General features: G+C 48.1%; 1 protein-coding gene across 4 annotated transcripts in view; it reads right to left on the bottom strand.

The window, feature by feature from the left end:
* LOC142493253 (potassium/sodium hyperpolarization-activated cyclic nucleotide-gated channel 2-like) overlaps positions 1-27,847 on the bottom strand; it is a 707,321-nt gene that overhangs the window by 236,588 nt on the left and 442,886 nt on the right. For 3 of the 4 annotated variants that reach the window (XM_075596961.1, XM_075596963.1, XM_075596962.1), the window contains 2 exons: positions 21,135-21,296; positions 6,508-6,601 (listed from right to left, as the gene is read on the bottom strand). In XM_075596961.1, coding sequence (XP_075453076.1) covers positions 6,508-6,601; positions 21,135-21,296 — 256 coding nt within the window. The remainder of the gene's footprint in view (positions 1-6,507; positions 6,602-21,134; positions 21,297-27,847) is intronic. The other variant, XM_075596964.1, reaches the window with a different exon arrangement.

Here is a 27,847-nt window from a genome sequence, read left to right as displayed (position 1 = left end):
ATACTAGGTCATTCTCTACCTCGAAGTAGGGGTAGGCAAGTGACCTATCTGGTTGGCCAGGAGTACTATTCTGGTCCCGTATATTCCCCCTTGCTTCCGCTAATGTGGGGTCTTCCCACTGGGCCTTCTTAAAACTTCCAGGACTGACCTCTAGGTCAGCGAAGGTCTTATCCTGTTCTGGGGTGGTAAGTGCCTGTTCAACATCTTGATTTGGGGTATTCCCTACCAAGGTAGCCATGGGGAAGGGGATTTTACAGCACTCATCCTCTTTCCCCTTCTTTTTTGGGCCCTCTTCAACCTCTATTTCTGAAAAAGGGAAAGGATTTGTTTCTTCTGTTACTTCAATATGGTCCGCTATTGAACTCTGGGTGCTATTCTGAGAGGAGGACTACATTTTTAGAAAATGGGGTAAGTCGGTCCCTATTAACACATCATGTGCCAGTTTGGGTACTATACCCACTTTGAAATCTAAAGAACCAAACTCTGTTTCAATAAGAACATCAACAGTGGAATATTCGTGATTATCCCCATGTATACAACAAATTGCCACTCTTTGTGAACTGTTTACCTGTTTTTTCTCAATGGGCAACAGGTATTCAGACACTAGTGTAACCATACTCCCAGAGTCAAGAAGTGCCCGAATCCTCTTACCATTTACCTTTACAAATGCCCACAGATGGTTATTCAAGGGGTCCTCTGGGCTAGGCCCCATACATTGGAACCACAGCGAATAAGGTTCGACGCTGTTGCATACCATTGGTTCAGTATTTAGTGGGCAGACTTTCACGGTGTGGCCCCTCTCATAACAATTTAAACATTTAGGTACATAGTCTGTGTCCCACTTAGAGCCCTTTTTCGGCTCCCCATGTTGGCTGTTGCCCTTAGTGTGCGAGCCACTGTTGCTGGTGCTGTGTGAAGGCGGTCATCGCTCTTCAGCCCCCCTTAACCCTGGTACCCTTTTACCGTCTCTGGAAGAGTCCTGGAACCTTGGGTAGTAGGGATGCTCCATGACTATGGGTTGCGGGTGCTCTTCTGCTGCATTGTACCTTTCTACGAGGGCCACCAGCTCGTCTGCATTGTGGGGGTCACTCTGACTGACCCAACGGCGTAGGGCAGAGGGATGTTTCCTCAAGAACTGGTCCATGACCAACCGTTCCACGATGTGGCTTGCTGAGTTGATCTCGGGTTGTAGCCACTTCCGAGCGAGGTGGATGAGGTCATACATCTGGCTTCGGGTGGGTTTATCCAACGTGAAGGACCATGCGTGGAACCTTTGGGCCCGAACAGCCGTGGTTATGCCGAGGCGGGCGAGGATCTCGAACTTCAATTTTGCATAGACGTTAGCTTCGGCTGGTTCTAGATCAAAGTAAGCCTTCTGGGGTTCGCCGCTTAAGAAGAGTGCGATTAGACTGGCCCACTCAGCTTCTGGCCATCCCTCTCTCTGTGCCGTGCGTTCAAACGTGAGAAGATAGGTTTCAACATCATCCGAGGGCCCCATCTTCTGAAGGTAGTGGCTTGCCCTGGTCATTTTCGGAACTGGGGCTGCCTCTGCCAGTGGAGTCTTAATGATAGTCCCTCTCAGGATCTCGAGTTCCTGCTGTAAGCCCTGGGCGAACCGTTGTTGCTCCTCTCTCAGCAAGCATTTTGTCTCTTGCTGGTTTGCATTCGCCTGTTGCTGGTTTGCATTAATCTCTTGCTGGGCTATTAGCAGCTGTTGGTGGGTTGCATTCGCGTTTTGCAGAGCTGCATTCGCCTCTTGCAGGGCTGCATTCGTCTGTTGCTGGTTTGCATTAGTCTCTTGCTGGGCTATTAACAGCTGTTGCTGCGTTTCATTCGCGTCTTTCTGGGCAGCGACATTGCATACCAGCGCACTCACCACGTCTTCCATCTTGTTTGGTGAGAAAAAAAAAACTTTTTTTTTTTTAAAGTTCTTTAACCCGCAGACCTTTTAGTGTTCTGCCCGCATTCTCCACCATATGTGACAAACGGCTTACTCCGGGGCTCTGCCGTCTGTCCGGAACTGTTAGAACACGGTCTTTTAGGGTAGGTTAAATGATGAGGCATCACGTGCTGTTCCTTTAAACAGGCTATGCCTGGTTTATTCAGTCCCAGGCACTGAGACTGCCACAGTGCATACAACAGAAACACAAGCAAAAACAAAAACCTGCTCACCTGAGCAATAACTTAACTTAGGTTTTCCCTGACTCAGGGTTGAAGTGGCTTTTCTACTTCCAACAACAAAATAAGGAACTTTGCAGTTTTAGACAAAAAGAACAGAATGATTTAACCTGTTTGGGGAGAGGCTTTTCCCCTCTCTGCTTCCAGCAGACTTCCTGCCTCCAGGCAGCAGACAAACTCTGGTCTGGATCCCTCCTCCCTCAGTTCCAGCACTTGCCAAACTGTGGGATGGAGTGCATGTATTATGAGGCTGCACTCCCAGGCCAAACAGGATATAAACTGTTCAGTATCCTGGGAGCCCTATATATGGAATTTATCCCCTGGTTTCTGTCACAATACATACATACATATAAGAAAATACATTCTAATAGTAGTGCAGTGGATATGTTTCCTGCCACAAAACTTACAGCAGCATACCAATTTTATTGAACTTTAAAGGTACATATTATCAATCTATAATCTAGATAAACCTATCAAAGCCAGATTTGAAATCATCTGACATGCAATCATGAGTTCAATTTCTTAACTACCAGGTACAATTTGCCCTTACTAAACACTGTTTTGTGGTATTGTAAGATGGAGCTCAAATGAAGGACAATCATTATGCAGTCCTGATTTATGCAAAGACATGTGTCTTACATTTTATTTCAGGATTCATTTGTATTGCTTAAGTGACTTGCATAGGTAACAGGAATGATTAGTGCCTTGCTAAAATAAAAAGCACGACCTCTAGTTTTTGTGCCAAAATAGGCAACACAAAAAATTAGCAAAATGTACCTCTAACAGGGACTTAACCGTGTCTAAATTAGGCTGCAATAGAAAGCCTCTAGTAGTCAAAGGAATCAAGCAGGGAGCAGGTTAATTGCAGCCAAAATCAATTAACCAGCCTCCACCTGGCTAATCAGGTGCAACGAGTGCTCACCACAAACAAGACGGGACCGCAAGGCTGAGGTGGGGATGTTGGTATCCACTGACCTACAACCGAGCAGCAACGTCCGGAGTGCAGAGTGGTAGTCGTGTAGCTGGGTCAGGGTAGGAGAAGTCAGATTGGTCGAGGTACTTCCCGTGATCTAGGAGTGGAGAGATCGGATTGTCGTTGTGCGGTGCTGGGGCCCAGGGATATAGAATGTAGAATAGTTGTGTCCGTCGCTGTGGTACAGGGGTCAGAGAAGGCAGAAGTCCGGGTGCAAGCTGAGGTCAAAATACAGGGAGCAAGACAAGGCAAAGACAGGACAGCAAGAAGCTAGAGGTGAGCACAAGTCACAAAAACAGAGTTTACGCTCAGCCAGTTTGTAGGAGGCTGGCTGAATATTTAAAGGGCTGGCAGCCAATGGAAAGGCAGAACACAGGTGCAAGGTAATGAATGCAGGGCAACCGACAGCTGCAGGGTAATGAGCAATCAGACATAGACAGCGCGGTGCCTGAGCTGGCTGACACGCATCACTTGTGACATCGCGAGATGTGTCACGGGGGCAGGGCCTAAGCCTGATCCTGACAGTACCCCCCTCCCCCTTCAGGGGCGACCTCCAGCTGTCTTAGGAATGGTTTAGAGGGGTACTTCCGAAGAAAGGCCTGAACTAACATAGAGGCAACGTCGAAGCAGCAAACTGAGAATCTTGGATGAAGGGTTTAAGCAGGATATGTGAAAAACGGAAGGGATCCCCATGGACGCTGGCATCTTTAGACGATAGGCCACTGGATTGACTTTTTCTGTGATAACAAACGGGCCAATGAACCTAGTTGCCAATTTTGCGGTGGGTACCTTCAAGTGGATATTCTTAGTAGAAAGCCATACTTTTTGGCCTGATTATAAGTACTGCTGCGCCAGCCTTTATTCTAAAACTTCTCGAAGCCATTGTCGTTGCATCTCCTGTATTCCATGCGCTATAAATTTTGCATCCCCGTGTTCATGCTGCATTCGCGCCGCCAGGAACCCACGGTTGATCTGTTTAATTGTAATGGTTTCGGATTTAATTGGGAGCAATTCTTTGCGTATCCGCCAGGTGGCAGATATTCATGAATTGTAATGAATTCTAATGTGTACACTACTTGTGCTACAGTAATGTGTCAACTGGCAGGTGTTTAAAAAAACAGATACTGTATAAACCAAGTCTACCACAGTGGTCCATCGTGAATTGACCTTGGTACTGAAGAAGTTACTGCATCAATTTAAGCGTTTCATAATAAAAACTCAATGCTCTGTGTCTTTTTTACATTCTTTCTCCTGTCCAGCACAATTGCCGACCGGACGCAATGAGTACACAGCAATACGTGTGCAAAAGACCTGACTGTACTTATGCATTTTTAATATGTTCTGCAATTAATGCAGCAGATGATAAAATGGCCACAGTTGCTGAAATCTATGAATATTTCATCGCAAAGTATGACTTTTACAAATTTTTACCTGATGCTCGTGGGTGGAAGCGTGCAATAAGGAAAAAGTTAAGTAGCGATCCGTGTTTTTTTCGTATTGCCCTGCACACGGAGTTAGAGGAGGGTAATGGTGTGATGCCAGATTTTTTCAGTATCTTTGATCATGGAGACTTCAGAAGGAGAAAGGTCAGGTTTAATCAAAATAAGATTCGTCAATCCTAGGCCAGCAATGTAACAGCACCTGCACCGGCGCCAGCTTACAATAACGGTTCGACCGTCAGTGAAAACATGGTGACCGGCAACCCTTGCTATCTGTTCCCGCCAGGATACCTGCAAAACTTCCAGTCTGAGCCTGATTTCACGTACAGATACCAGCAAGCTTGCATGTACCAAAAAGATTTCCAGCTTCATCAGCTGTCAACTACAGGTGTAGCAGAAAATGGAGAAGGGCAGCGCTCCTAACTCCTAACCGGGGAAAGGGGAGTGGAAGGGAGGAGAAGGGGGGAAAAGGGGGGGAAGAGGGGGGGGAAGGAGGGGGAGGAAAGAAAGGAGGGGGGAAGAATCAAAAAGAGGACATCAGTGTGTGTGTGCAACACTTATCAACAAACACTCTGATGGGATTCAGCCTATGAATGAGGCACCAAAATGACGATGCCACCGCAACATAGACATATTTACAATATCCCAAAATACATCCTAAGTTGAAACCCAAATCACATAAAAATTGTCACACGATTTTAGCTCTTATGTTTCCAAGTGAAAATAGGTTATTTATCACAGATACTTAGTTTATGTGGTTAAGTGATTTGCGCATTAGCCAGGCATTTTATTTGAATGTTGTTGGGAAAAGCGCAGAGGTAAGTGTTGCACCATCCCCCCATCCCCCCCCAGTTGGCGCACCTCCGACTTAAGGGACATTATTATACGAGTTTCTCACCAGTGGGGTGCAAATGTATATTTAAAAAACTAAAAAATACCTAAACAAATGCAAATGCATTACAACACCAAACAAAACCAGGCATCATTTTTAACTTTTCTCTACAACCAATTCAGTCCTATTTAATGGAGCAATAGTAAGTATAAATGGCACACCACTGTTTGTAAAAAGTATATAAATATTATTTTGCTTCTGGTGCTTACCTTCCAATGGTCCCGGCGTCTCAAAGCTGGACCTGATAATAGGCACAAAATAGAGGAAAAGAAGGAGCACACAGGAGACTTGTTTTGAGTTTCAAAAAACCTGAGGTGCTGGGTCTGAGGAAGGGACGCATTAGTCCTGAAACGTTACCTTTATTAGCTCTGATGCTGTGAATACTTTATTGAAGTTTTTTTAAACTTAAAACAAGTCTCCTGTGTGCTCCTTCTTTTCCTCTATTCAGTCCTATTTAATAGTACCCTTGAAATATATTTCACATCAGAAGTTTTTTTAAACTGAAAACTTTCGAAAGGTGTGACAGTGAAGAATCTGATTAGGAGGAAAAGGGAAATTCTGAGGTAATTAAAAACAATGAATTACCGAAATGGAACCAGGAGGGTTTAAAATGTAAAATATATTTTAAGTGACAAAATGATAAAGAAATACTGCAATATTGCCAAGTAAAAAATATAGCTGAATTACTATTATGCAAGTATTGTGATTTTGAATGACAGGAGGCAGTACACAGAATGTCGTATTACAGTTTTGATTGATCATAAAAGTAAACCACAGTATTACTACATCCAATATGCAGATGGTGAAAAAGTAATTAAATTCAGTTTCTAAAAAACACTGAGACCAGAGAATCTGTTCTAGAAAAATCCTTTGGCATCAAGAACTGCAATATGGATATAGAAATATAAAGGAAATAAAACCATACACAGGATACCAGGACACGCATTAATGGGTCAGAAAAAAAAGAAATTCCAACAATAATAATTTTCCCGAAACCAAATCAAAACAAATTAAGTATACTCTACCTTTGGGAAGAACAGAAGTAGCATAGCCAATGGTCCCCATGTGGCTCAATGTCCGTAATAAAGAGAAGGAATACTGATGCCCTACTGGAAAATGCTGAAAACATACAGTCATATAAAAATAGCAAAACAAATTATCCTAATAGCATATTTCTGGTGAAGTGTTTATTTTTTAGAGTGTGTTTAATTGCTGACTGTTTTGGATGGATGAGGAGAACAACTGAGGTTGAAAGAAAACTTTGGATGAAAAATATGTACCCAGTGTAACATATGATCACCCTCTTGTCCCCTCTTCCCCACCTTATGCTCTCTCTTCCATCATGCCCTGCTCCTCTTTGCACTCTCTCCTCCCCTTTCTTTGCACTCCCTGCCTTAATGTGTCTGTTCCTCCCCTCCTTGCTCATCTCCTTGAGGGGAGTAGGGTAGAGATAGAACCCAATTATAGCACTCAGGTTCACGCTCTGTATGATGAGTGAATGATTTAAAACATAACTTTATTAGTGTACCAATGAGATAAAATAATGGGTATTAAAAACAGACAACCTGAAGGTAATCTGACCTTCAATACTCGAACCGTATAGGTTCAGCGTCTATGATAGCTGTGTGTACCGTGATATTCAGGTTACACACTAAACAACATTCCTTATAAGGATCTGAAGTGAAAAGCAATTCTTACAGGTTGGCTGTAGGGTAAGTATAGGGGTGCAAATCACTAGTGGCAGAGTAAATGAACCGATAATAATGTATACTCGTAGTGGATAAACTATGATTGCAAGAGCTCTGAACAGTTCCAGCATACAATGAGTCTCAATAGAATGTTTCTAAGGTAAGTTGGATATTGAGTCAGGTTGACCTAAGGTAACCTCCTTCTGTGTGCGGTGGTAGGGAGGATATGACCTCTAATAACCTTATGACGCTAATGAAAAGGCTATTTGCACAGTGTGCATAGTGACACAGAATAACTCATTCTCCCATATATCAGAGACTGTCTAGACCACGTGGTAGTGTACACAGTTATAATATAGTGGTACTGGTTCATACAGTATAAAAACACCAAATAGTGATTGCTGCCTAAATAATGCTCTCAGCTCAATCCTACTGTGATATGAATAGTATGATGTGTATTACATTGTGTCACTTTGCCTTTGTAGACCTGAGGGTTAACGCTGACAGATACCCAGATGTAGAGGTCTGTATATACTGGGTCATGGACTAACACACCTTTGTGATGGTTCTGCTCAGGGGAATCGTGACACACTGGTGATCACATGTAGGTAGGCTGAGTGAAACAGACTGTGTGTTGAAAGTGAAGTATCCCCTTATAGCTGCTGTCAGGAGATCCCTGAATAACAGCAGTAAGAGGGGAACTAAACTGGATACTTAAGCCACATAAGAGCAACAGTTGCCTGTATCAAATTACAACGAGGCTCAAAGTGTCCATCGGGGCACTCTGAGAGCCTGTATAGATCGTGCAGGCAGGGAACCGCATCAACTCGCGGTTAGAGACTGTGGATGCGGTGGGAATCAGACCCCTGCGCGTGCACGTGTGAAGACCAAACCGTGTGAAGACACAATGTAACAAACCGCGGTTTGGTCTTCACACGTGCACGCGCAGGGGTCTGATTCCCTCCGCATCCACAGTCTCTAACCGCGAGTTGATGCGGTTCCCTGCCTGCACGATCTATACAGGCTCTCAGAGTGCCCTGATGGACACTTTGAGCCTCGTTGTAGTTTGATACAGGCAACTGTTGCTCTTATGTGGCTTAAGTATCCAGTTTAGTTCCCCCCTTACTGCTGTTATTCAGGGATCTCCTGACAGCAGCTATAAGGGGATACTTCACTTTCAACACACAGTCTGTTTCACTCAGCCTACCTACATGTGATCACCAGTGTGTCACGATTCCCCTGAGCAGAACCATCACAAAGGTGTGTTAGTCCATGACCCAGTATATACAGACCTCTACATCTGGGTATCTGTCAGCGTTAACCCTCAGGTCTACAAAGGCAAAGTGACACAATGTAATACACATCATACTATTCATATCACAGTAGGATTGAGCTGAGAGCATTATTTAGGCAGCAATCACTATTTGGTGTTTTTATACTGTATGAACCAGTACCACTATTTTATAACTGTGTACACTACCACGTGGTCTAGACAGTCTCTGATATATGGGAGAATGAGTTATTCTGTGTCACTATGCACACTGTGCAAATAGCCTTTTCATTAGCGTCATAAGGTTATTAGAGGTCATATCCTCCCTACCACCGCACACAGAAGGAGGTTACCTTAGGTCAACCTGACTCAATATCCAACTTACCTTAGAAACATTCTATCGAGACTCATTGTATGCTGGAACTGTTCAGAGCTCTTGCAATTGTAACGGTTTTTCTGAACTGACCTGACCCCCCCCAATCTCATATTGGCCCCTGTGGTCTAACCAGTCCCCATTACAGTGTGATTGTGTCTGGTGGTGCACCTGTTGGCTACAGGACTCCTGAGTCTCCCGCATGATGGTGTATGGGGATGACCCGTCCAGACAGGCAGCTGAGGTAGTGGGCTTGAGTCCTACCTAGATCCAGTGCAGCGCCTCCACCTCATCAGGATCCCTGCGTCCGCATGGGGATGGTTCTGATGAGGAACTCCTCTGTGGTGCCTCCCTCTGCAGAGTAATCCCAGACTCACACACGAGGGTGTCTTTGATCAGATGCATCTTTATTGCTTGAGGTGGGCTAGCTGCCCCTCGCAGTAGTCTCTTTAGCCACACATAATCATTAGTGCTTCCCTTTGAAAGGTATGTCCTTGTCTTAATTGGTGGGTTCCCTATCTCCCCTTCAGGGAGATATCCCTGGGCCAGGTCCCTGGTCCCAGTCTTATAAGCTGTCTCCTCCCAAGCCTGCACTCAGACTTGCTCCTTGTCTCATAGTTCTTACATCAGCCACCAACAGCTTTTCTCTGTCTACCTTGTGCTGCCAGACTCACAGCTCTGAATCAGACTACTGCAACAATGTTGCAGACCTCCATGTGCCTCTTACTGAACAGAGCAGCACAGCAACAGGAACTCCTCCTCTAACAACTAACTTTTGGAACAATGCTGTGCCTTATGTATCCTAGGAACAGGCACATCTCTGATGTCACTAACCGTGGATACACAGCATGTTGTCACTTCCTATGGGACATATGACACCTCACCAGGGTGTGAGGGCAAACCTCCATGATTACTGCTGGCATGCCCATAACTTACCAGGCCTTACTGTCAGCAGGAGAGATGACTGCAGCCATTTTAAAGCATGGTTACATTCTCCCCCTGGTGAATCCCACCGACCCCGGCTGGGACCTAAATTTGAAGTACCTTTCTTCAAGAAGCACTGTAAAATGGATGACATACATAATTAGTCACAACATTACAGTACATCTCTTCATCATATCATAACAGATACATCCTAACATAGATGTATAACAACCAGGGTTACTCCCTTATGGAGTATCCATTAGTGGTACTACCATACCCTCTTACGGTTGCTTGTGCACAGCATGGTCCACTGGGCTTAAAGCAGCAATGCTGTAACCCTCTGGGTGACACTTCTCATCTAACCCGCCAGGATCCCAATCTTCTTCCCCTGATCCTTCCTCCTCATCAGTGCCATATCCCCTATCCTCACCAGTGGAACCCATTTTAAACTCAATTTCTCCCTCCATGAGGGGTTCAGGGACATACAGGTACTCCAACCCGTGGGGCGCTTTGTACTTGGCTATAATAGCCCTCTCGGCCCAGCTGCTCCTAGTCAGCTCTGCGTTCCCGGCCCTCCCTGGCAACACCCATGACAGGGGCTCATCAGGGTCTACTGGGTCTGATAGGATGTCCGGACCCATGGGCTCTATTGAGTCCCCTTCCTCTGCATCCCCCCAAGAGGATATCCCCGCGGTTCTTTCCGAGCGAGGCTTGGACCATAGGTATGATCCCGGTACCTTTTCCTCTGCCGAATCGGTTACATTAGGCACCCACCGGTCCATCGATGCCATACCCAGTTGCCCTTCACCCCTGGAACCCCCCTCTGAAGCGTAACTGTTCAGTCTCTCCCCAGTCCGTTCCTCACCGGTTCCCTGGGACCCTCCCGACATTCCCCAACTGGACGTGGACCCACGGGAAAAGGTGACTGGGACAGGGGCTTTATCTAGGGCATGGGTTTGGGCGTAGGGACAGGTAATGGGCATCTGCGGGGTTCCGACCCGCTCTCTGCCTTCGGATAGTCCCATATTATTGTGCGGACGTGCCGCTGGTTGGGCCTCACCCGTCTCAGCTCTCCTCGCAGCCTGCCAGCTCTGTGTTGACACAGGTGATCGGGAAGCACTGCCCGATCACAGAGGCATTGTGGTTCTCTCTCTGGTCGTTCCGCTACCTCCGCCGGAAGTGACGTCATCACCGGAACCGGATACTCCACCATCTTGTGATGGATCCCCATGCGGAATCTCTTCCTCCACAACGACATCCGCCGCCGGAAGTGATGGTTCTGCTCTCCGCTCTGCTCGGGCCTGGGCTAGGCCTTCCTCCGCCGTTGCCACCACCGGCGCCTGGGGAGGGTAAGGGTGTATCTCACCGCTCCGTCGGCTCGGGATGGAATCTTCTCCTCCTTCCGCGCTGTAAGTCACCACGGCCGTGGGACTCCGCCTCTCGGGTTGGTTCTGCACCGGCGACACGAGACTCCGCTCCTCCGCGACACAGGTAAGTGCCGGTTCTTTTCCAGCACCGCTGTAGTGGTCCGCCGGTAGGCGCATCACCACCGTCGTTAGGGTCGCTTGTTCCTCTTTTGAGGAGCCGAACTCCGACTCGGGGAGTGGCACTCCCGCAGGGGACTGACGGTGAGGTTCTGGGTTCTCACCGCGGTTGTAGACCCCTCTCTCTTCAGGCTCCGTTCTGATCATTAGGAGCGATCCCCATTCTCCCGGGATCAACTGGTTTGGTGCAGGCCGCACGCGGGGCTTCAGCCGTCAGCATGGCTGTGTCCGCCCCCGCCTTGACTACCAGGGAGCATCCTGGCAATGAGTAGGGATATACCCCAATGTCCATCTCGCTCTTTGTTGTGCTGGTTACGGGAGACACTTTGCACAATGGTCTCTCCTGTTCACCAGCTCGCAACTGTGGGCCAGGAAGCTCACACCCAGCTCCTCCCTCAGACAACTCGGGTCTTGCCTGGCAGAGATAGAGACCCCTCCCCCTGGTGAATATTTGGGGAGGGTCCCACAAGTTAATTGGATGTCCTTTAATTGAGGCCGCACCTCTTTCAGTCCTAGAGGGCGCGGCCTCAGCTTTCGCGCCATACCCCCCATCAGGGCGGGGCTCACCTTTTGGCGCCGCTCTCGGCCAACTCCCTGCAATTTTTGCATTTGCAGAATTTTCTGCAACTGGCCCACGCGGTCTCCCAGGGAAGCGGGAACCACCATTTTGGATCGCTCTGCCATCCATATTCGCAGCAGCTGCAACTTCATATTCCTCTATCTCATCCATTAGCCTACTCAAGGACAGGGGGTCACCCCGCATCCAGGAGCACCGCATCTTGGCCACGACAGGATGGTCAGGTCTCGCTCCTCTCAGAATTTGATCACAAAAGTACGCCTCCACCTCAGTGGCCTTAATACAATCCCCCTTTCGCATCTCCCGTAAGGCGATTCCAATCCGCAGGAGGAACCCAGGTAGATCCTCTCCGTCTTTCTGACGAAGACTGAAGTACCGCTTCATCAATTGTCCCATGTCCTCATCACACACAACGGACTGATTGCGCATTACTACTGACTCCAACGCCGTCGCCATCTTACGTTGCGGTGTTTGTTCTGATTGTATACCACCACACCGATACAATATAGATTGCCCTGATGCACCACCACATGTGTACCTAATGTAGGCTGGACTCATGTTGCACTACCTCAGGCTAGGCTCACTCTCTCAGTGTCTGCTGTGACTCCTTCCTCCCAGTCTGTGCTCCCTATGGTAAGTGATCTGGAATGGGCTAGAGTACTCTGGCTCTTCCATGCAGTACTTGGGGCGTCTACCTGTCTTGGTTAGCCTAGCGCAGACCCTCTCCAGGATTCCTGACCACGTTAACAGGCTATCCCTTCTGGCATCCTACCAACTAGCACTACCTCACGGTGACTAGAACAGCTATAGCCCGGCTCCAAACCCCCCACTCCTTTCAGGCCCCTAGGTCGTCCCTGCGAACTGACAATACCCCGTCAGCCCCTTGACCACCCCTAGGTCCGTCCCAACGCAGCACAAAGTGGCAGCAGACACTCTCCCTGTTTCCCAGTGTGCCTAGCTAAAGCCTGTCCTGTTGACAGGTCTGATCTCAGCAGCTCGCCTCCACATGTAACGGTTTTTCTGAACTGACCTGACCCCCCCCCAATCTTATATTGGCCCCTGTGGTCTAACCAGTCCCCATTACAGTGTGATTGTGTTTGGTGGTGCACCTGTTGGCTACAGGACTCCTGAGTCTCCCGCATGATGGTGTATGGGGATGACCCGTCCAGACAGGCAGCTGAGGTAGTGGACTTGAGTCCTACCTAGATCCAGTGCAGCGCCTCCACCTCATCAGGATCCCTGCGTCCGCATGGGGATGGTTCTGATGAGGAACTCTTCTGTGGTGCCTCCCTCTGCAGAGTAATCCCAGACTCACACACGAGGGTGTCTTTGATCAGATGCATCTTTATTGCTTGAGGTGGGCTAGCTGCCCCTCGCAGTAGTCTCTTTAGCCACACATAATCATTAGTGCTTCCCTTTGAAAGGTATGTCCTTGTCTTAATTGGTGGGTTCCCTATCTCCCCTTCAGGGAGATATCCCTGGGCCAGGTCCCTGGTCCCAGTCTTATAAGCTGTCTCCTCCCAAGCCTGCACTCAGACTTGCTCCTTGTCTCATAGTTCTTACATCAGCCACCAACAGCTTTTCTCTGTCTCCCTTGTGCTGCCAGACTCACAGCTCTGCATCAGACTACTGCAACAATGTTGCAGACCTCCATGTGCCTCTTACTGAACAGAGCAGCACAGCAACAGGAACTCCTCCTCTAACAACTAACTTTTGGAACAGTGCTGTGCCTTATGTATCCTAGGAACAGGCACATCTCTGATGTCACTAACCGTGGACACACAGCATGTTGTCACTTCCTATGGGACATATGACACCTCTCCAGGGTGTGAGGGCAAACCTCCATGATTACTGCTGGCATGCCCATAACTTACCAGGCCTTACTGTCAGCAGGAGAGATGACTGCAGCCATTTTACAGCATGGTTACACAATCATAGTTTATCCACTACGAGTATACATTATTATCGGTTCATTTACTCTGCCACTAGTGATTTGCACCCCTATACTTACCCTACAGCCACCCTGTAAGAATTACTTTTCACTTCAGATCCTTATTAGGAATGTTGTTTAGTGTGTAACCTGAATATCATGGTACACACAGCTATCATAGACCCTGAACTTATACGGTTCGAGTATTGAAGGTCAGATTACCTTCAGGTCGTCTGTTTTTTTTTGTTTCAAAGTTTTTTATTAGGCATTTATAACATTTACAGCTTTTTGAATATTTGTCAACATTTTGGCCTAATACAATTTTTCTGGTTTTTGTCTGAGGTGGGGGAGAAAGTCCCAACATTCCCCTGACCTTCAGAGGTCTGTCGGGGAAGTGCGGGTTAAGAAACAGAAAAGGGGAGAGAGAGTGATAGAGGGGGGGGGGGTAGGGGGTGAGGGGGGGTTGAGATAGGGGAGGGGGGGGGATTGGCTCCCTGTTCTTGGCTGCCTTCATTTGGATCTTTGTTTATTATTACTATGGGGCATTTTGGCGTTGGGGGAGCATATACGTTAGCCATGAGTCCCAGGTATTGTTGAAAGAGGTGGTGGACCTTTTCAGGAAGGCTGATAGTCTTTCCATGTCCATCACCTCTTGCACCCTTTTTTTGACTGTCTGTTTGGAGGGGGGAGACACCTTCTTCCAGGCGGCTGCCACCGCACACCTAGCCGCTGTCAGGATAAAGGAGACTAATTTGCCTGTTGGTCGATCCAGCACTTCTATGGGTCTGGCCAGCAGGTAGGTCAGCGGGTCAATGGGTATTGTGAGGTCTGTGACCTCTTTTATTAATTTTTGTATAGTTTCCCAGTACTTCTGTATTTCCGGACAGGTCCACCAGATGTGGGCCATGTCTCCCTTTTGACCGCAGCCTCTCCAGCATAGATCGGAAGCCAGAGGGTAGATTTGATTTATTCGAACTGGGGTAAGATACCAGCGGAACAGTATTTTGTATATGTTTTCTTTGATTGTGGTACATATGGAAGTTCCTGAGGCATTTTCCCAAATACTTTCCCAGTCCTCTCGGTCTATATCTATTTCCAATTCTGCTGCCCAATGCAGCATATAGTCATGCGTGGGGGGATCCATAGCTATCTCCATTTCTGAGCAAATTTGTGATATAAGACCTTTCTTATGGGCAGTCTCACGGCAGAGCTGCTCGAAGCTAGTGAGAGGGGGAAATTCCAACGTTGGGGTTAAAGTTTGAATGAAATGCCGAATTTGTAGGTATTTGAACACATTCAGCCCTACTATTTCATATTTAGATCGTAGGTTTTGGAAGCTCAGGAACTTCCCGAAGCTCAAGAGGTCGGCAATCGCATTGATATTTTTGGCTTTGAATTCGTCGAATTGTCTGGGCTCACAGCCAGGTGGGAATTTCGGGTTTTTGTGAATTGGCGTAAGTTTAGAGTGAGATGTTGTGAGCTTAAATTTGAATTTGCATTTCGTCCAGGTCTCCCATGTGTGTCTCATCGGGCCTAATTTGAATTTGTTATTCTGCATGTCCTCCCTGCTTAGAGACCAAAGGCAAGCCGGCAGCGAAGGCGTCCCGGCATATTGAGTTTCTACTGCTGCGGCACAGTTTATTCGAGCATTTGCCCGTTCTGTGCCGCAGCAGTAGCCTGGCGTGCGCCCGAGTGTGACGGGCGCACGCCGAAGCAGCGGAAGAGCGCCCTCCGATCGGGGCGCTCTCCCTACCGCTGCCGGGTCCGCCGGGTCCCCCGGAACCCCCTGCCGCTGTCCCGCGATCGCGGGACACCAGGGCTCCCTCGGGGAGCCCCTGGACACGCGTGCAGCGGGCGCACGCTCCCGATGACGCGTGACCGCGCGTCTATGACGCGCGGCACGCCGAGGGGCGGCCACTAGCAAGCCGGGAGATTTCCCGGCTTGCGGTACCGACCACACTTCAATAAAGTGTGTCGGTAGTGTATGTCTAGCCAGCAATATTGGTTTGGGTTGGCATTCCAGACTACTACCTGTCTCAGTTGTGCAGCCAGGTAGTATCTTGTGATGTCTGGAACTCCCATTCCTCCTCTCCCCCTTGAGGCCAAGAGAACTCTTCTAGTGACTCTTGGTTTTTTTCCTTGCCAAATAAAGTGGAAGATTAATTTTTGGATGTTTTTCAATTCTGAGCCAGGGATGTGGACCGGGAGAGTCTGGAAGTAGTACAATAATCTAGGGAGTATATTCATTTTAACCGAGATCATTCTCCCAATCCATGATATCTGATATTCTCCCCATTTTTCTAGATCTTGTTTGATTTTTTGGAACAGGGTCGGATAGTTATGATGGTATAAAGATTGGTAGGTCCTCGATATCTTAACTCCCAAGTATTTGATACAAGAGGAGCTCCAACGATAATTAAAGTTTAGTTTGAGGAGATTCACCTCTGGCTCTGGCCTTTGACATTTAGTGAGCGGATCTTTATTGGTGCAGTAGATGTCATTGTGGGTTTTTTGTGGGGGGGGGATCTTGGGATCTCGCCGTTCCCATTCGGGGAGATCTTGCTTTTATTTTCTGGGTGTCTGCAGTGGTTCTGTCTGCGTGTTTCACCGGGGGCGGGTGTGTTCCGCCTGTTTGTATTCTGGTGGCTGTCTGTGGGTTGCCAGGAGGGGAGGGTAGGATGGGGGAGGGAGGGGGGGTAAAGATCTGCTGGGACAGAACCAGCAGATAGAGAGAAGGTAGGATTAGGTCCTTGTGTGTGCCTAATGCAGTGTTGCCAGTTCCTTGGGCAACCGGCATTTTGGGCAACGTGCCCTTCTGGGGTGGGTCCGGTGTCAATGACCGGTGTGCAGTCGAGGGGTCCAGACCCTGGGTTGTTAACATTATGCGCCGTTTCCCTCTTGTGAGTCTTTGGTTTGGTTCTGGCGCGTGCCGTGTTGTGTTCGTAAGGAGTGGGGGGGGGGGTTGTGGGGGTGGGTGTGGGAATGGTGTGGGGGGGAGGGAGGTGGCAGGGGGGGGGGGAGGAGGGCAGGGAAGCCGGGAGGGGTGGTTTAATGGGCTATAGTCTAAATTGCTGGTTGACATGCTGTATGTGTCAGTTGTGTGGTCTGGGCCCTTTTATTTGTTTGTTTGTTCTTCTACTGGTCGTCTAGTACCAGGTCAAATTCGGGGTGATATGGGAGGGGTTCTTGTTCAGAGCAGGGAGGGGAAAAAAAAAAAAGGGGGGGGGGTAGGAGCAGGAGGGGCTCTCAGGTACATTTCCTATGTCAACCCTTATCGCTCTAAAGTTACGTACATTGCATTTGTACATTCTTCTGCATTTTGTTGCTTTCCTTTGCTGGTATCACCTGTTAGAGGGGACTTTGGTCTTGGTGAAGGGGGGGGGTAGGAAAGGAGGGGAGGTGGGGGGGGGAAAGGTCAGAGGGGGGGGGGGAGGAGAGGGGAGGCGAGGGAGAGAGGGGGGGTGGCAAGACTTGGGGGAGGGGGCGGGGAGGGGGGGGAAGGTGGTGAGGAGGGGAGGGAGGGGGGAGGGGGGGAGGAGGAGGGGAATGGAGGGAGGGGGGAAGGGGGGTGAGGGAGTGGTAGGGGGGGGGAGGGGCGGGGGAAGTAGGGGAAGGGGTGGTGGAGGGGGGTACAATGGGAGGGGGAAGGGGGACAACTTATCTTGGAATTACAGTAAATTTTTATAGTTGCGATTTCTAACATTTCGTCAGTATTGGTCATAGTACCCTTTGTGAAGCATATCTATAGAAATATGGATCCGTTAGTTGCCGCTTTGGCTCTGAGTGGGCTCACATGGGCTCATGTTGTGCCACTTGGTAGCTCGTTGTGGCTGCCTTTCTGTGACCATTGATTTGCTCTTCAGCATTCAACCATTTCATTCTAGGGGGGGAGGGGGGGAGGGGGGGAGGAGGGAGGTGGATGGGGGGGAGGGGAGGAGGGGAGGAGAGGAGGGAGGGTCCGCGTGCCGGGCTGTCAGGACCCGCCAGTGCCGCTCCTCTCGTGGCATATCTGGTCTCTCTCCTCCCGGTCCGGGCAGTGCGGGCCCGTGTGGATGGTATGGCGAAAAAAGAAAAGGAAGAGATGTATGCGTCCGCCTCAGCGGGGATCGACTTCTGCGCCCCATCTCCGTTCACAGATTCCTCCGCGGCTGCGGTTCGTCTCCTCCGGTGCTGTTGCTCGCTGTTTCGTCCAGTTCCTTTGTTGGGCTGTGATTGTTGGCGAGGTAAAGCACAGGACGTCCGTTGGCTGTTATCTCCCTTTTCTTTGTGGTGCGTCCGCTGGGCTGCTTTTCTGTGGCTTGCGTCCGGGGTTCCCGCTTCTCCAGTCTGCAGAATCTGCGGATGTCACATCCAGGATTGCGTCGCCTCATGGGACAGGAGGGACTTTTAAGGGGAACTTCTTCGGTTGCTGCTCAGGTCAACTGGGTGAGGGAATGAACTTGGAGGTAACTGAGGTAAGTGATTGCTGCGGTTCCTATCTAGGTCGCGGTTGTTTTTGGCCTGCCAGCCTCTCTGATGCTCTGATCTGGGGTTCTTCTGCATGCTGCCCCTGAGAGTGGGGGGGGTCTTGGATCCAGTCGGCAGGGAGGCTTAGGTCCAGGGCTTTTGCGAACCGCGGGATATCCTCCGGGTGTCTGATTGTGAGATATTTACCATTTTTTTGTACTGACAACTTAAATGGGAAGCCCCATTTGTACTTGATCTTTTTCTCGCGGAGCAAGGAAGTTAATGGTTGCATCTCTTTGCGCCGCAGTACTGTGCGCTTTGACAAATCATTATAAATTTGGAGGTGAGAATCCTGGAATTTGATGGTCTCTTTGGTTCTGCATGCCTCCATTATTTGTTCCTTTATTGTGTATCTGTGAATGCGGGCTATTATGTCCCTTGTTCGATTGGGATCTTCGGAGCGTGGCCCCAGGGCGCGATGGGCTCTATCCATCTCTATGTCCTTTGGTGTGAGGTCGGGGCACATTGAGACAAAAAAGTCCTGGAGATATGACCTGAGCTGACAAGGCAGAACCGCCTCCGGGACGCCCCGGATTCTAATATTCTGGCGCCTGTCGCGATTTTCCTGGTCCTCAAGGCAGTCTCTTAGGCTGTTTACCTCTGCGCCTAGTCGAAATATTTCGTTGGCTGCCTCATCCTGGGATTGCGTGGTTTCGGCCATTTTAAGCTCAAGGGCCGTGGTGCGCTCCGTTAGGCCCGTTATTTCCTGTTTAAGTTCTTTTACCGCGGCCCGCAGGTCATCTTGCAGTGAGGAGTGAAGTTTATTTAGCATTGTGGAGATCATCTCCTGCATAAATGCTCTTGTGAGTACTTCCTCCGGCTGTGGTGGGGTAGCCGTATTGCTCCGTTCGGTTGTTCCCTGCTTGGGCCCACGTGTGCTCGCGGAGCCATCTTGTGATCTTAATGCAGCTTCTGAGCTCTTCTGGGAGGGTGAGAAGTACTTAGCGACTCCTGGGTTGGCTTGGGACTTGGATTTGCTCGCCATTCTTGTTGCTAGGGTTATTAGGGGGATTTGCGGCAGCAATTGTGGATGTTTTTAGGGGGGGAAAAGCGCTTATTCTGCTCTTATTATATCAGGGTCTGTGGAGCTCCTCTTCTACACAGCCTCTCTCATCGGCGTCCTGGACACGCCCCTCCAGGTCGTCTGTTTTTAATACCCATTATTTAATCTCATTGGTACACTAATAAAGTTATGTTTTAAATCATTCACTCATCATACAGAGCGTGAACCTGAGTGCTATAATTGGGTTCTATCTCTACCCTACTCCCCTCCATTTATACACCCAAAGCACCGTTCACTCATTACTTGTTTGAGGCAGCAGCAGGGGCTTCTCTATCAGTCTACTCATCTCCTTGAGGAGGCATTCCAGTTTTTGCCGACATCCTTAGCCTTTTATATGTATAGACTAGCTGTACCTGGCTTAACATATTCCGATCTAGGATGTCTTAAAGGTTATTAATTAAAATCACTCTTTGTTTTCACCCCTCCCTGTAATGCCTTGCTGTCTCCTCTTCTCCCCCCTTTCTTTCTCCTACATCATGCCTTGCTCCTCTTTGCATTCCCTGCCTTACTGTGTCTGTTCCTCTCTGTGCACACTACACGCTCTTCTCTCCTACTCCTCTCAGCTGTCTCCTCCTCTTCTTGCTGTTTCCTCCTACTGACCTTGCTGCCTCTCCTCCCCTCTCTTTGTACTCCCTCCTGCCCCATGTGCACACTGCTTCACCTCACTAGCTGTCACTGGGTGAGTAACAGGCTGTTAAGCCTATCACAGAGGGGGAGAGGAGGAGAGGAGGAGAGGAGAGAGAGAGAGAGGGGGGGGGGGGAGAGAGAGAGTGAGAGGGGGGAGGAGAGAGGGGGAGAGAAAGGGAGAGAGAGAGAGAGAGAGAGAGAGAGAGAGAGAGAGAGAGAGAGGGGGGAGAGAGAGCCGGGGGAAAGAGAGAGAGAGAGGGGGGAAGAGAGAGAGAGAAATCATTTTGTAAAGTAATGGTAGTGGTGAGTAAGGTTTAGAGAAAGATTAACAAGTGCATTAGACAGAGCAAGGCACTAATGCAGAAATCAGTAGTTATGGCATATATTATTGTCGGTACTATATATATCACACATTATACACAACACTTTGTAGTGGGGCATATATAAAAATAATTGATTATTTTGTTATAATATATAATGTTTGAAGCACTTATAAATCATGTATGGAGAGTCATATCACATTGAACATAGGTGAAGAAGTTACTCAAGAAAACGTTAAAAGTTTGTCTTATTCAATTCACTTTTTTTTTATTCACAAGAAAGCTACAGTGCCACAATGGCAAAATTTGAAAGTGTTTAATCCTGTTGAAAGTAAAAACAAATAATTATTCTGACAAAATAATGTAACAGCTTGGCTACAACTGCCAGTTCAGAATAGCAAGGCAAATGTCAAAATTGTTTTTATTAATATATATATAACAGGCAAGTTTCATATCTCACAAAACCACAAAAGCCCTGTCAAGCCAGAGTTGTCTGTGCACCTTACAACAGACAGACACGGTCAATGAGTTAACTGCATATTGTGCTGCTGACAGACAAACTGCACCGCTTCCATGTTGAGGATCATAAATGTGTGGAGTGAACAAACATACAGTATATGACATCACAACATTAGTGGTGTGTGCAACTGTGTTCAATGACAATGTTCTGAATATGTGCAAACTTACATCTGCTATCGTATCTACTGTATAGTAAAATATAAAAAGATACCGTTTTAAAACGAAATAATCTTATATATTATTTTGTAGAATTTAGTCAGGTGTTGGCAGTTGCAAAATGAAGCATAAATTAAGTTTGACAAGAAACTTACCAAAAAGTGTTCAGTCTGAACCCAACCATTTTCAGGAAAGTCTAAAAGTAGCTGTATAAGAAACTGAATACAGGAATTGCAGTGCCACATTATAATCGTCACACATACTACATAAATGAGATTCAGAAATGGTGTGATTCCACATTTAGTCCAATCAAAAACCTTTAAAATAAAAAAAAATGAAAAAATAATTCAGGTCAATGTATCCTATACTTTGATTGCATGTAACTTTTCCAAATGTAAAGGATTTGTTGAATACAAGCAACAAATTAAAAAACGAAAGATTGTTTTTTATACCATGTATCCCACAACAGTTGGCTAAATGAGGAAATTAGTGGGAACAACGTTCAGTACAGTATATTAAAGAGATGGAGTACTGATAACGAGTGCAAGGGAGAGGTAGAGCGGTACCTGATGGGTAAGAGAGGGCCATAATTCATATTTTTATTCATTGAAATCTACATGATAGACAAATAATACTCATATTTTAATTACATTAAGCGATAATAAAAAGAAAATACCACAGCACTAGTATTCCAAGTTGAAAATTAAATCTTAAATTTATTCCATGTGTTCAGCAAGAATGAGAACAGCAAAAATAAGCAACTTTTCAAGTCACAATGACTCTTTCTCAAGCTTCAATGGCAACTACAGTATGCTGCAAGTCACTCTCTTACAGTGTAACTTACAGTATCAGGAACTAGAAACATCTCCCACTTTTCCTAACTCCAATAAGCAATCACACCCACAGGAGTTAACCTCTTCACCTTCCTACCTGTGCAGTATCAGCGCAACCCACTAATGTGTGGAGTCTCCTGCATTCCCTCGCCACCAGGAGAAGGGAAGGAGAAAAATTATAAAGATATAACTGTAGCCGTGACCCCAGATTCACCCCTGTGAGCGGGAGATTGCGCTTGCAAATGGTAGTTACAAAAGCCCGCGAAGGAGGACTGTGCATTTGGCGGGAAAAAGCTGTCCCTTGACCCAGCAGCCCTGTGGGGAGGGTCAGGTGAGAGTCTAGCCAATAGGCGGAGGAGGTGCCAGAGATATAGGCAGTGGTTGCGCGCACGTGGAGCTAGAGCTGATTGGAGAGGAGAGGAGATGGAGAGTTTGTGAGGGGAGGTTGAACCGCCCAGGCGCAGGCCAGGTGACCCAGGCCCAGTTAGCCCTGAGTCACCTTAGAGACAAGCTGAGCTAGGGATCGCCTTAGTAAGGTTCCAGTTCCCCTAGTACTTGTAAATCTTGACCGGGACTATACTGGCGAGAGGGAGGTCTGGCCTCAGACCCCATTGGTATTATCGGACCCGAGAGAGAGAGAGAGGGGGAGACAGATCAGAGTCGACGTACAGACCCTTTTTGAAGATCGTGGCATTTCCGAGCACCGGAGTGCTCGGCAGGTATTTCATCAAGTGCACCAACTGTACCATTCATTAATCCGAGACATAGTGGCTGCGCAGTCACCCATATACACACATAGTGCCTGCTGTGAGCGAGAGGACTGATCCATAAGGATCGGACACGGGATGGGCTCACCCGGTGGTGGGTCTGGGGATTCTTGTTGGCGTCCGCCGTGGCGCAAGGTGTGGTGCATCCACCGTGGCGCCAGGTAATGTTGACGTCCGCCGTGGCGTACTATATAACGTATACATGTATGTATTGGAATGTTATGGACTGTAAAGTACTGTGAGTTTAGTCTGCAAGTAAAAGAGATTGGTTTTATGAATTGGCTGTGTAAGTGTAATTCTTGCATAGACGTCCTGCGAAGACCCACTCCCCCTTTGGCGGGAGCTGTCGCAGGTGGAGGCGCTGCACCCGATATAGATATTGCGTGCACCCCAGGCTCTCTGTGGCAGAGACTCAGGCCCTGTGAGCCAGCAGGTAATACAGCACAGAGTAGCAGCTTGCTAGTGATAGGAAGCAGGGCTACATAACCTTATAACACTCTCCAGGTTGTACCATAATAGGAGTAAAATAGTAAACCTCCATATTCATTGGCATATACAGTAAAAACAATCCCTTCCACAACTTCCTGAAGAGAATGCGGTATACACAGAATGTCTACAAAGCCTAGCAACGGAAGATACCAATAGAGAATCAGCAAGCGTCACTGCGTCTCATAGCCATTCCACACGGTCCAGAAATCTCCAGGACAAGTATACAAAAAAAATACCCACCCAATCGCCCCTAATTACATTAAGCAATGCAGCCGTTCTCTCCTTGGAAATGTCACAATTCTGTCAGGGTTCTGCTCGCCACAAACCAGGACCGGACCGCGAGGCTGAGGTGGGGTTGTAAAAGCACCGACCTGAGACCGCGCAGGCTGATCCGGGTTGCGCAGTTCGTAGTCGTATGTCGCAGGATCAGGATTGGAGAAGACAGAGTCGTCGTTGTACAAGCCAGGGTCAGAACAGGAGACGTCAGGATAAACATTGTCCATGCAGGAGTTCGGCAACAAGGAGATAGGAGAGACCCGCTTCAGCTTAGGAGCGCGGGGGTTGGCCTTTGCGCGAGCGACGACCATGGCCCATGGTGCTGGTCACAGGAGATGGTAGGCAGACCAGAATAGCACACCGTCTTGCTGTACGGGTGCACCAGTGCTACAACGCAAAAGTCCTGAGCGGGCAAGGGAATCCACTGTTTCAGCGCAGGAACCAGGACACGGCCTCTCTATATTAGGGAAAGAGTAGGCCCCAGGAACCAGGAAGCTGTAGATAAAGGGAAACCTCCGCTTCAGTGCAGGAATCCAGGAGACTGCAGAACGCAGGGACGAACCTCTACTTTAGTGCAGGAATCCAGGAGGCTGAAGGACGCAGGGACGAAACCTCTGCTTCAGCACAGGGGAACAGAAGCTGAAGGACGCAGGGGAAACCTCCGTATCAGCATAAGGGAACAAGCGGCTTGAAGGGAGCTGAAGGATGCAGGACGTAACCTGGAATCAGCATTGGAGAACAAACGGCTTGAAGGAAGCTGAAGGACGCAGGGCGTGACCTGGTATCAGCAAAGGGGAACAAGCGAGAGCTTGTGGCAAAACAGTTGACATCCAGTTAGGACTATGCTCGGCCAGGAGCATTATGGGCAAGCAATACTTAAAGGGCAGCGGGCCAATCCCCGGCGGGGGTGTGAAGGTACTGCCCCCAATGAGTGAATACAAGTATAGTTTGCAATGAAAGGCTGCACAGCTGCAGTAGATACCAGAGGGAGTGTGTATTGCTTTGAGTGAATCCAGGCTGCAGCAAACCTCAGGAAAGCTGTTCCAGAACTGCACCGGTCTGCAAGGTAAGGTAACCAGTAAACCGTGGAGCGGATTCCTTACAGTACCCCCCCCTTCACGCGAGACCTCCGGGCGAACATGAGCACTCATAGAGTTGGAGGCCCGGGAATTGTTGCTGAACCGTCTAGGATTGGGGCTAGAGTCGTACTCCAGAGACTCATGATTAGTCCTTAGTGTACCCCAACCCCCCGGTGAGAACTGTGGCCAGACAGGACCATCCATGGGCCTTGGGGACATTGAGTAGTTCCTAAAATTCTTTAGGTAGAAAGGGCATCCGTAAACGAGCAGTTCTTTGGTGAGTACAGTTCTAGGATATAAGATTGATGGAGGAAACATCCTTGGTACATGGCTTGCCTCGCAAAATGTCTTGGAAATCCAGGGCTGTGAAGAACCAGAGAGTTCCAGAGCAAAAACGGTAGAAGAACCCCAACTGAAAGCCCAGTCCTTAATAAAGAAACCTGAATCTAGGATCAGCGGGCCTGATAGTTGATCGAATACACCAGGAGAAACTTTGTAACAGAAAAAGTCTTGGCTGACCACTGCATGTTGGAATTTGCGAGGAATTTTTCCTCTAGAAGGTTCCCAGGTAATGGTTAGTAAGGGTATAGGCTGGTTAGAAGCATCTCCCGGTATTGGTATGGAAGGTGACAAGGCAAGCAGTAAACCAGGCATAGGGACCGAAATCTTGGGATACGTACAGAGTATTTCCAACTGAGAGGAAATAACAGGGGCCACTGAAAATTCAGAGGGACAAAACCATGGTTTAGCAGGAGCAGAGAAGCAAACAACAGTAGAGCTCTCCAATAGTGGGAAATCTTCATTGGGAGATAATATTGTCAGTGAATCAGGAATAGACCTTGGGATCTTCAAATCAGTAGCTTGAGAAAAAGGCAGAGCCAGGGTAGTGGTGGGAGGGAAGCTAACATCAGAAGCTGAAGTCTGTACCTCAGTGACAGGGCCCTGAGAATCAACAAGCAGCAAGTATGAACTATGAAAACTCTTAATGACATGCACCTTAGGAGTACAAAGAGTCTTCTCTAAAACTGCAATGGCCCTAACCACAGGGGTACCTAACCTGACAAAAACATGAATTGGTGTGTTTTCTAGTGCAAAATCTCTGATCACAGGACTCCTAACCGATAGTGAGGGTATCTGGGTTTGATTAGAGAAAAAATCAGATGTATTGATAAGTGACATAGAAACACTTACTGAGATTCTAAATTTGCTGGACATGTGAGAAAAAATACCCTTTAAGACAGGAGCTTTAATCTCCCCCCCGAGTAACCCCATGTTTACTGGGACATATTTAGACACAGTACTGAGGGACTGGGTTTCAGCAAAGGCAGGACAGCTAAAAAGCTCAGATTTAAACCCCAGGACTTGTAATATGTGCATGGTGTCCTCAGACAGTACTAAGGGAGTGACCGCAGATATGCTGATCCCCAAAGGATTAGCCTGGAGAGAGAAATCAGGAGAGCCCCCAGACAGGATACCCCTTATAGAAAGAGCCTCAGAATCAGAAGGAGAATCATTACCTCTCAGAGTCTCAAAACTAGAAAGACACAATTCAGCGAAAAGGGAAACAGTGTGCAAGCTTTTTACTGATCTATATGAAAAAGCGTCACTTTTGGGAGAAAACCGTGCGTCCGCAAACATTCCTGGGAACACAATATGAACCCCAGGAGAGACATACAGACTACTGTATGCCTTTAACCCTAAGCTTAAAGAGGAGGAGAACTCAGACAGTACATGGGGGTTAATCATAACTGTACTGGTCTCTGAAGTAGGTATTTGGTAAGGAATGTCTGGGAAACCAGAACTTACTGCAGACTCCATAATGTGGGAACTATGCGCTGAAGCAGGGATCACCGCTATGTGGGCGACAGGCTGGTTCAGTGAAATACCCGGGAGAAGGAACTCTGCGACTAAGCTTAGGGAAAAACCTGACTCCTGAATACATTTAACAGGAACCAGGACTTTAGCCGAAGTCTCCGGAGACGAAACTGCGGAAACTTGAGCTGAAGCAGGGGATTTATAGCAAAGAATATCTAGAGACTCCGTACGGTTATGGGAATCCCTCAATGCAACCTCTGCTGTCTGACTTGTGGACTCATTCTCTGAGGCTACAACGAAGGCATTAACTTGGAGGCAGCGAGAATTTACAGGGGTTAATGCAGACAGAGCCTGAGAGTAAAACACAGGAAATCTTTTCTCTGTATTAGGAGAGACAAGGGATCTCTCCTCTGGAGCTAGGGGCGTGACCGTGGCTGGCAGAGAACAGGGAATTATCAAAGGAGACTCAGAGAGCTGCCCCTCAGGGGTTAATACAGAAATGACCCTGGGAACAGAACTTAGGGATTCTTTCTCTGACGGGGAAAGTACACAGGACTGCCTAGCAGAGGTTAAAGCTGGAAAACCCTCAAGACCTAGAGAGAGGGATTCAGAGCTAGAAATAGGAGAACTAAGGGACTTATTCTCTGATATTCGAACCTTAGTGTTGGTTAGCGAAACACATGTATACTCCAGGGGAGCTTCACAGACCTGATTGGCAGGGGTTAATGTAGACATATCATTGGAGTCAAGGAACCCGGGCATACAATCAGGGCTAGGAACCGTGGCAGTTACAACGTTAGGAGAAATTGCTAATGGGTCCGTTTGATCATCTCCCGGAGAGGGAGATACGTCCCCCGGTTTAGCGACAGGACTGGCAGCAGAGGGGAACTGCCAAATGGCGGCGTAGGCAGCCAGGAGGCGATCCTGTTTTAACAGGCGAACGTCCAATACAGAGGAAAGTAAATGCAGCGTACTCTGAGCGAGAGCCACCATGACGAAAGGGTCCGGGAGTACTACGTGAATGTCCAATGACAAAGCCAGGGCATTGAGAGTCCTACAGGCGTTGGCCCGTTTCACAGAATTCACCTTATCCCAGGGAGAAGGGGAATCAGGGGAGAGGACACAAGTGGCAAAATACTGTTTTAAGTCTCTGAGGCAGGAAGCCTTACTAATAAGATCATTACGGCATTTCTTTTGCAAAGGAGTTAAACCATCAAACATACATGGATCCTCCATCAGGGGTAGTATATCGCACAGATACCAGTCTTGATGCTGGGACTGGTCTACAGGTCGGGACAGGATTTCAGGAAAAAACGTACCAACCCTCACCTCAGCGGGGTCCGAGTTTGTGAGGCCGAGCATACTGTCAGGGTTCTGCTCGCCACAAACCAGGACCGGACCGCGAGGCTGAGGTGGGGTTGTAAAAGCACCGACCTGAGACCGCGCAGGCTGATCCGGGTTGCGCAGTTCGTAGTCGTATGTCGCAGGATCAGGATTGGAGAAGACAGAGTCGTCGTTGTACAAGCCAGGGTCAGAACAGGAGACGTCAGGATAAACATTGTCCATGCAGGAGTTCGGCAACAAGGAGATAGGAGAGACCCGCTTCAGC

Source organism: Ascaphus truei, chromosome 4 (assembly GCF_040206685.1).
Source record: "Ascaphus truei isolate aAscTru1 chromosome 4, aAscTru1.hap1, whole genome shotgun sequence".
Taxonomy (NCBI): Eukaryota; Metazoa; Chordata; class Amphibia; order Anura; family Ascaphidae; genus Ascaphus; species Ascaphus truei.
This window is presented reverse-complemented; position numbering and strand designations above follow the sequence as displayed.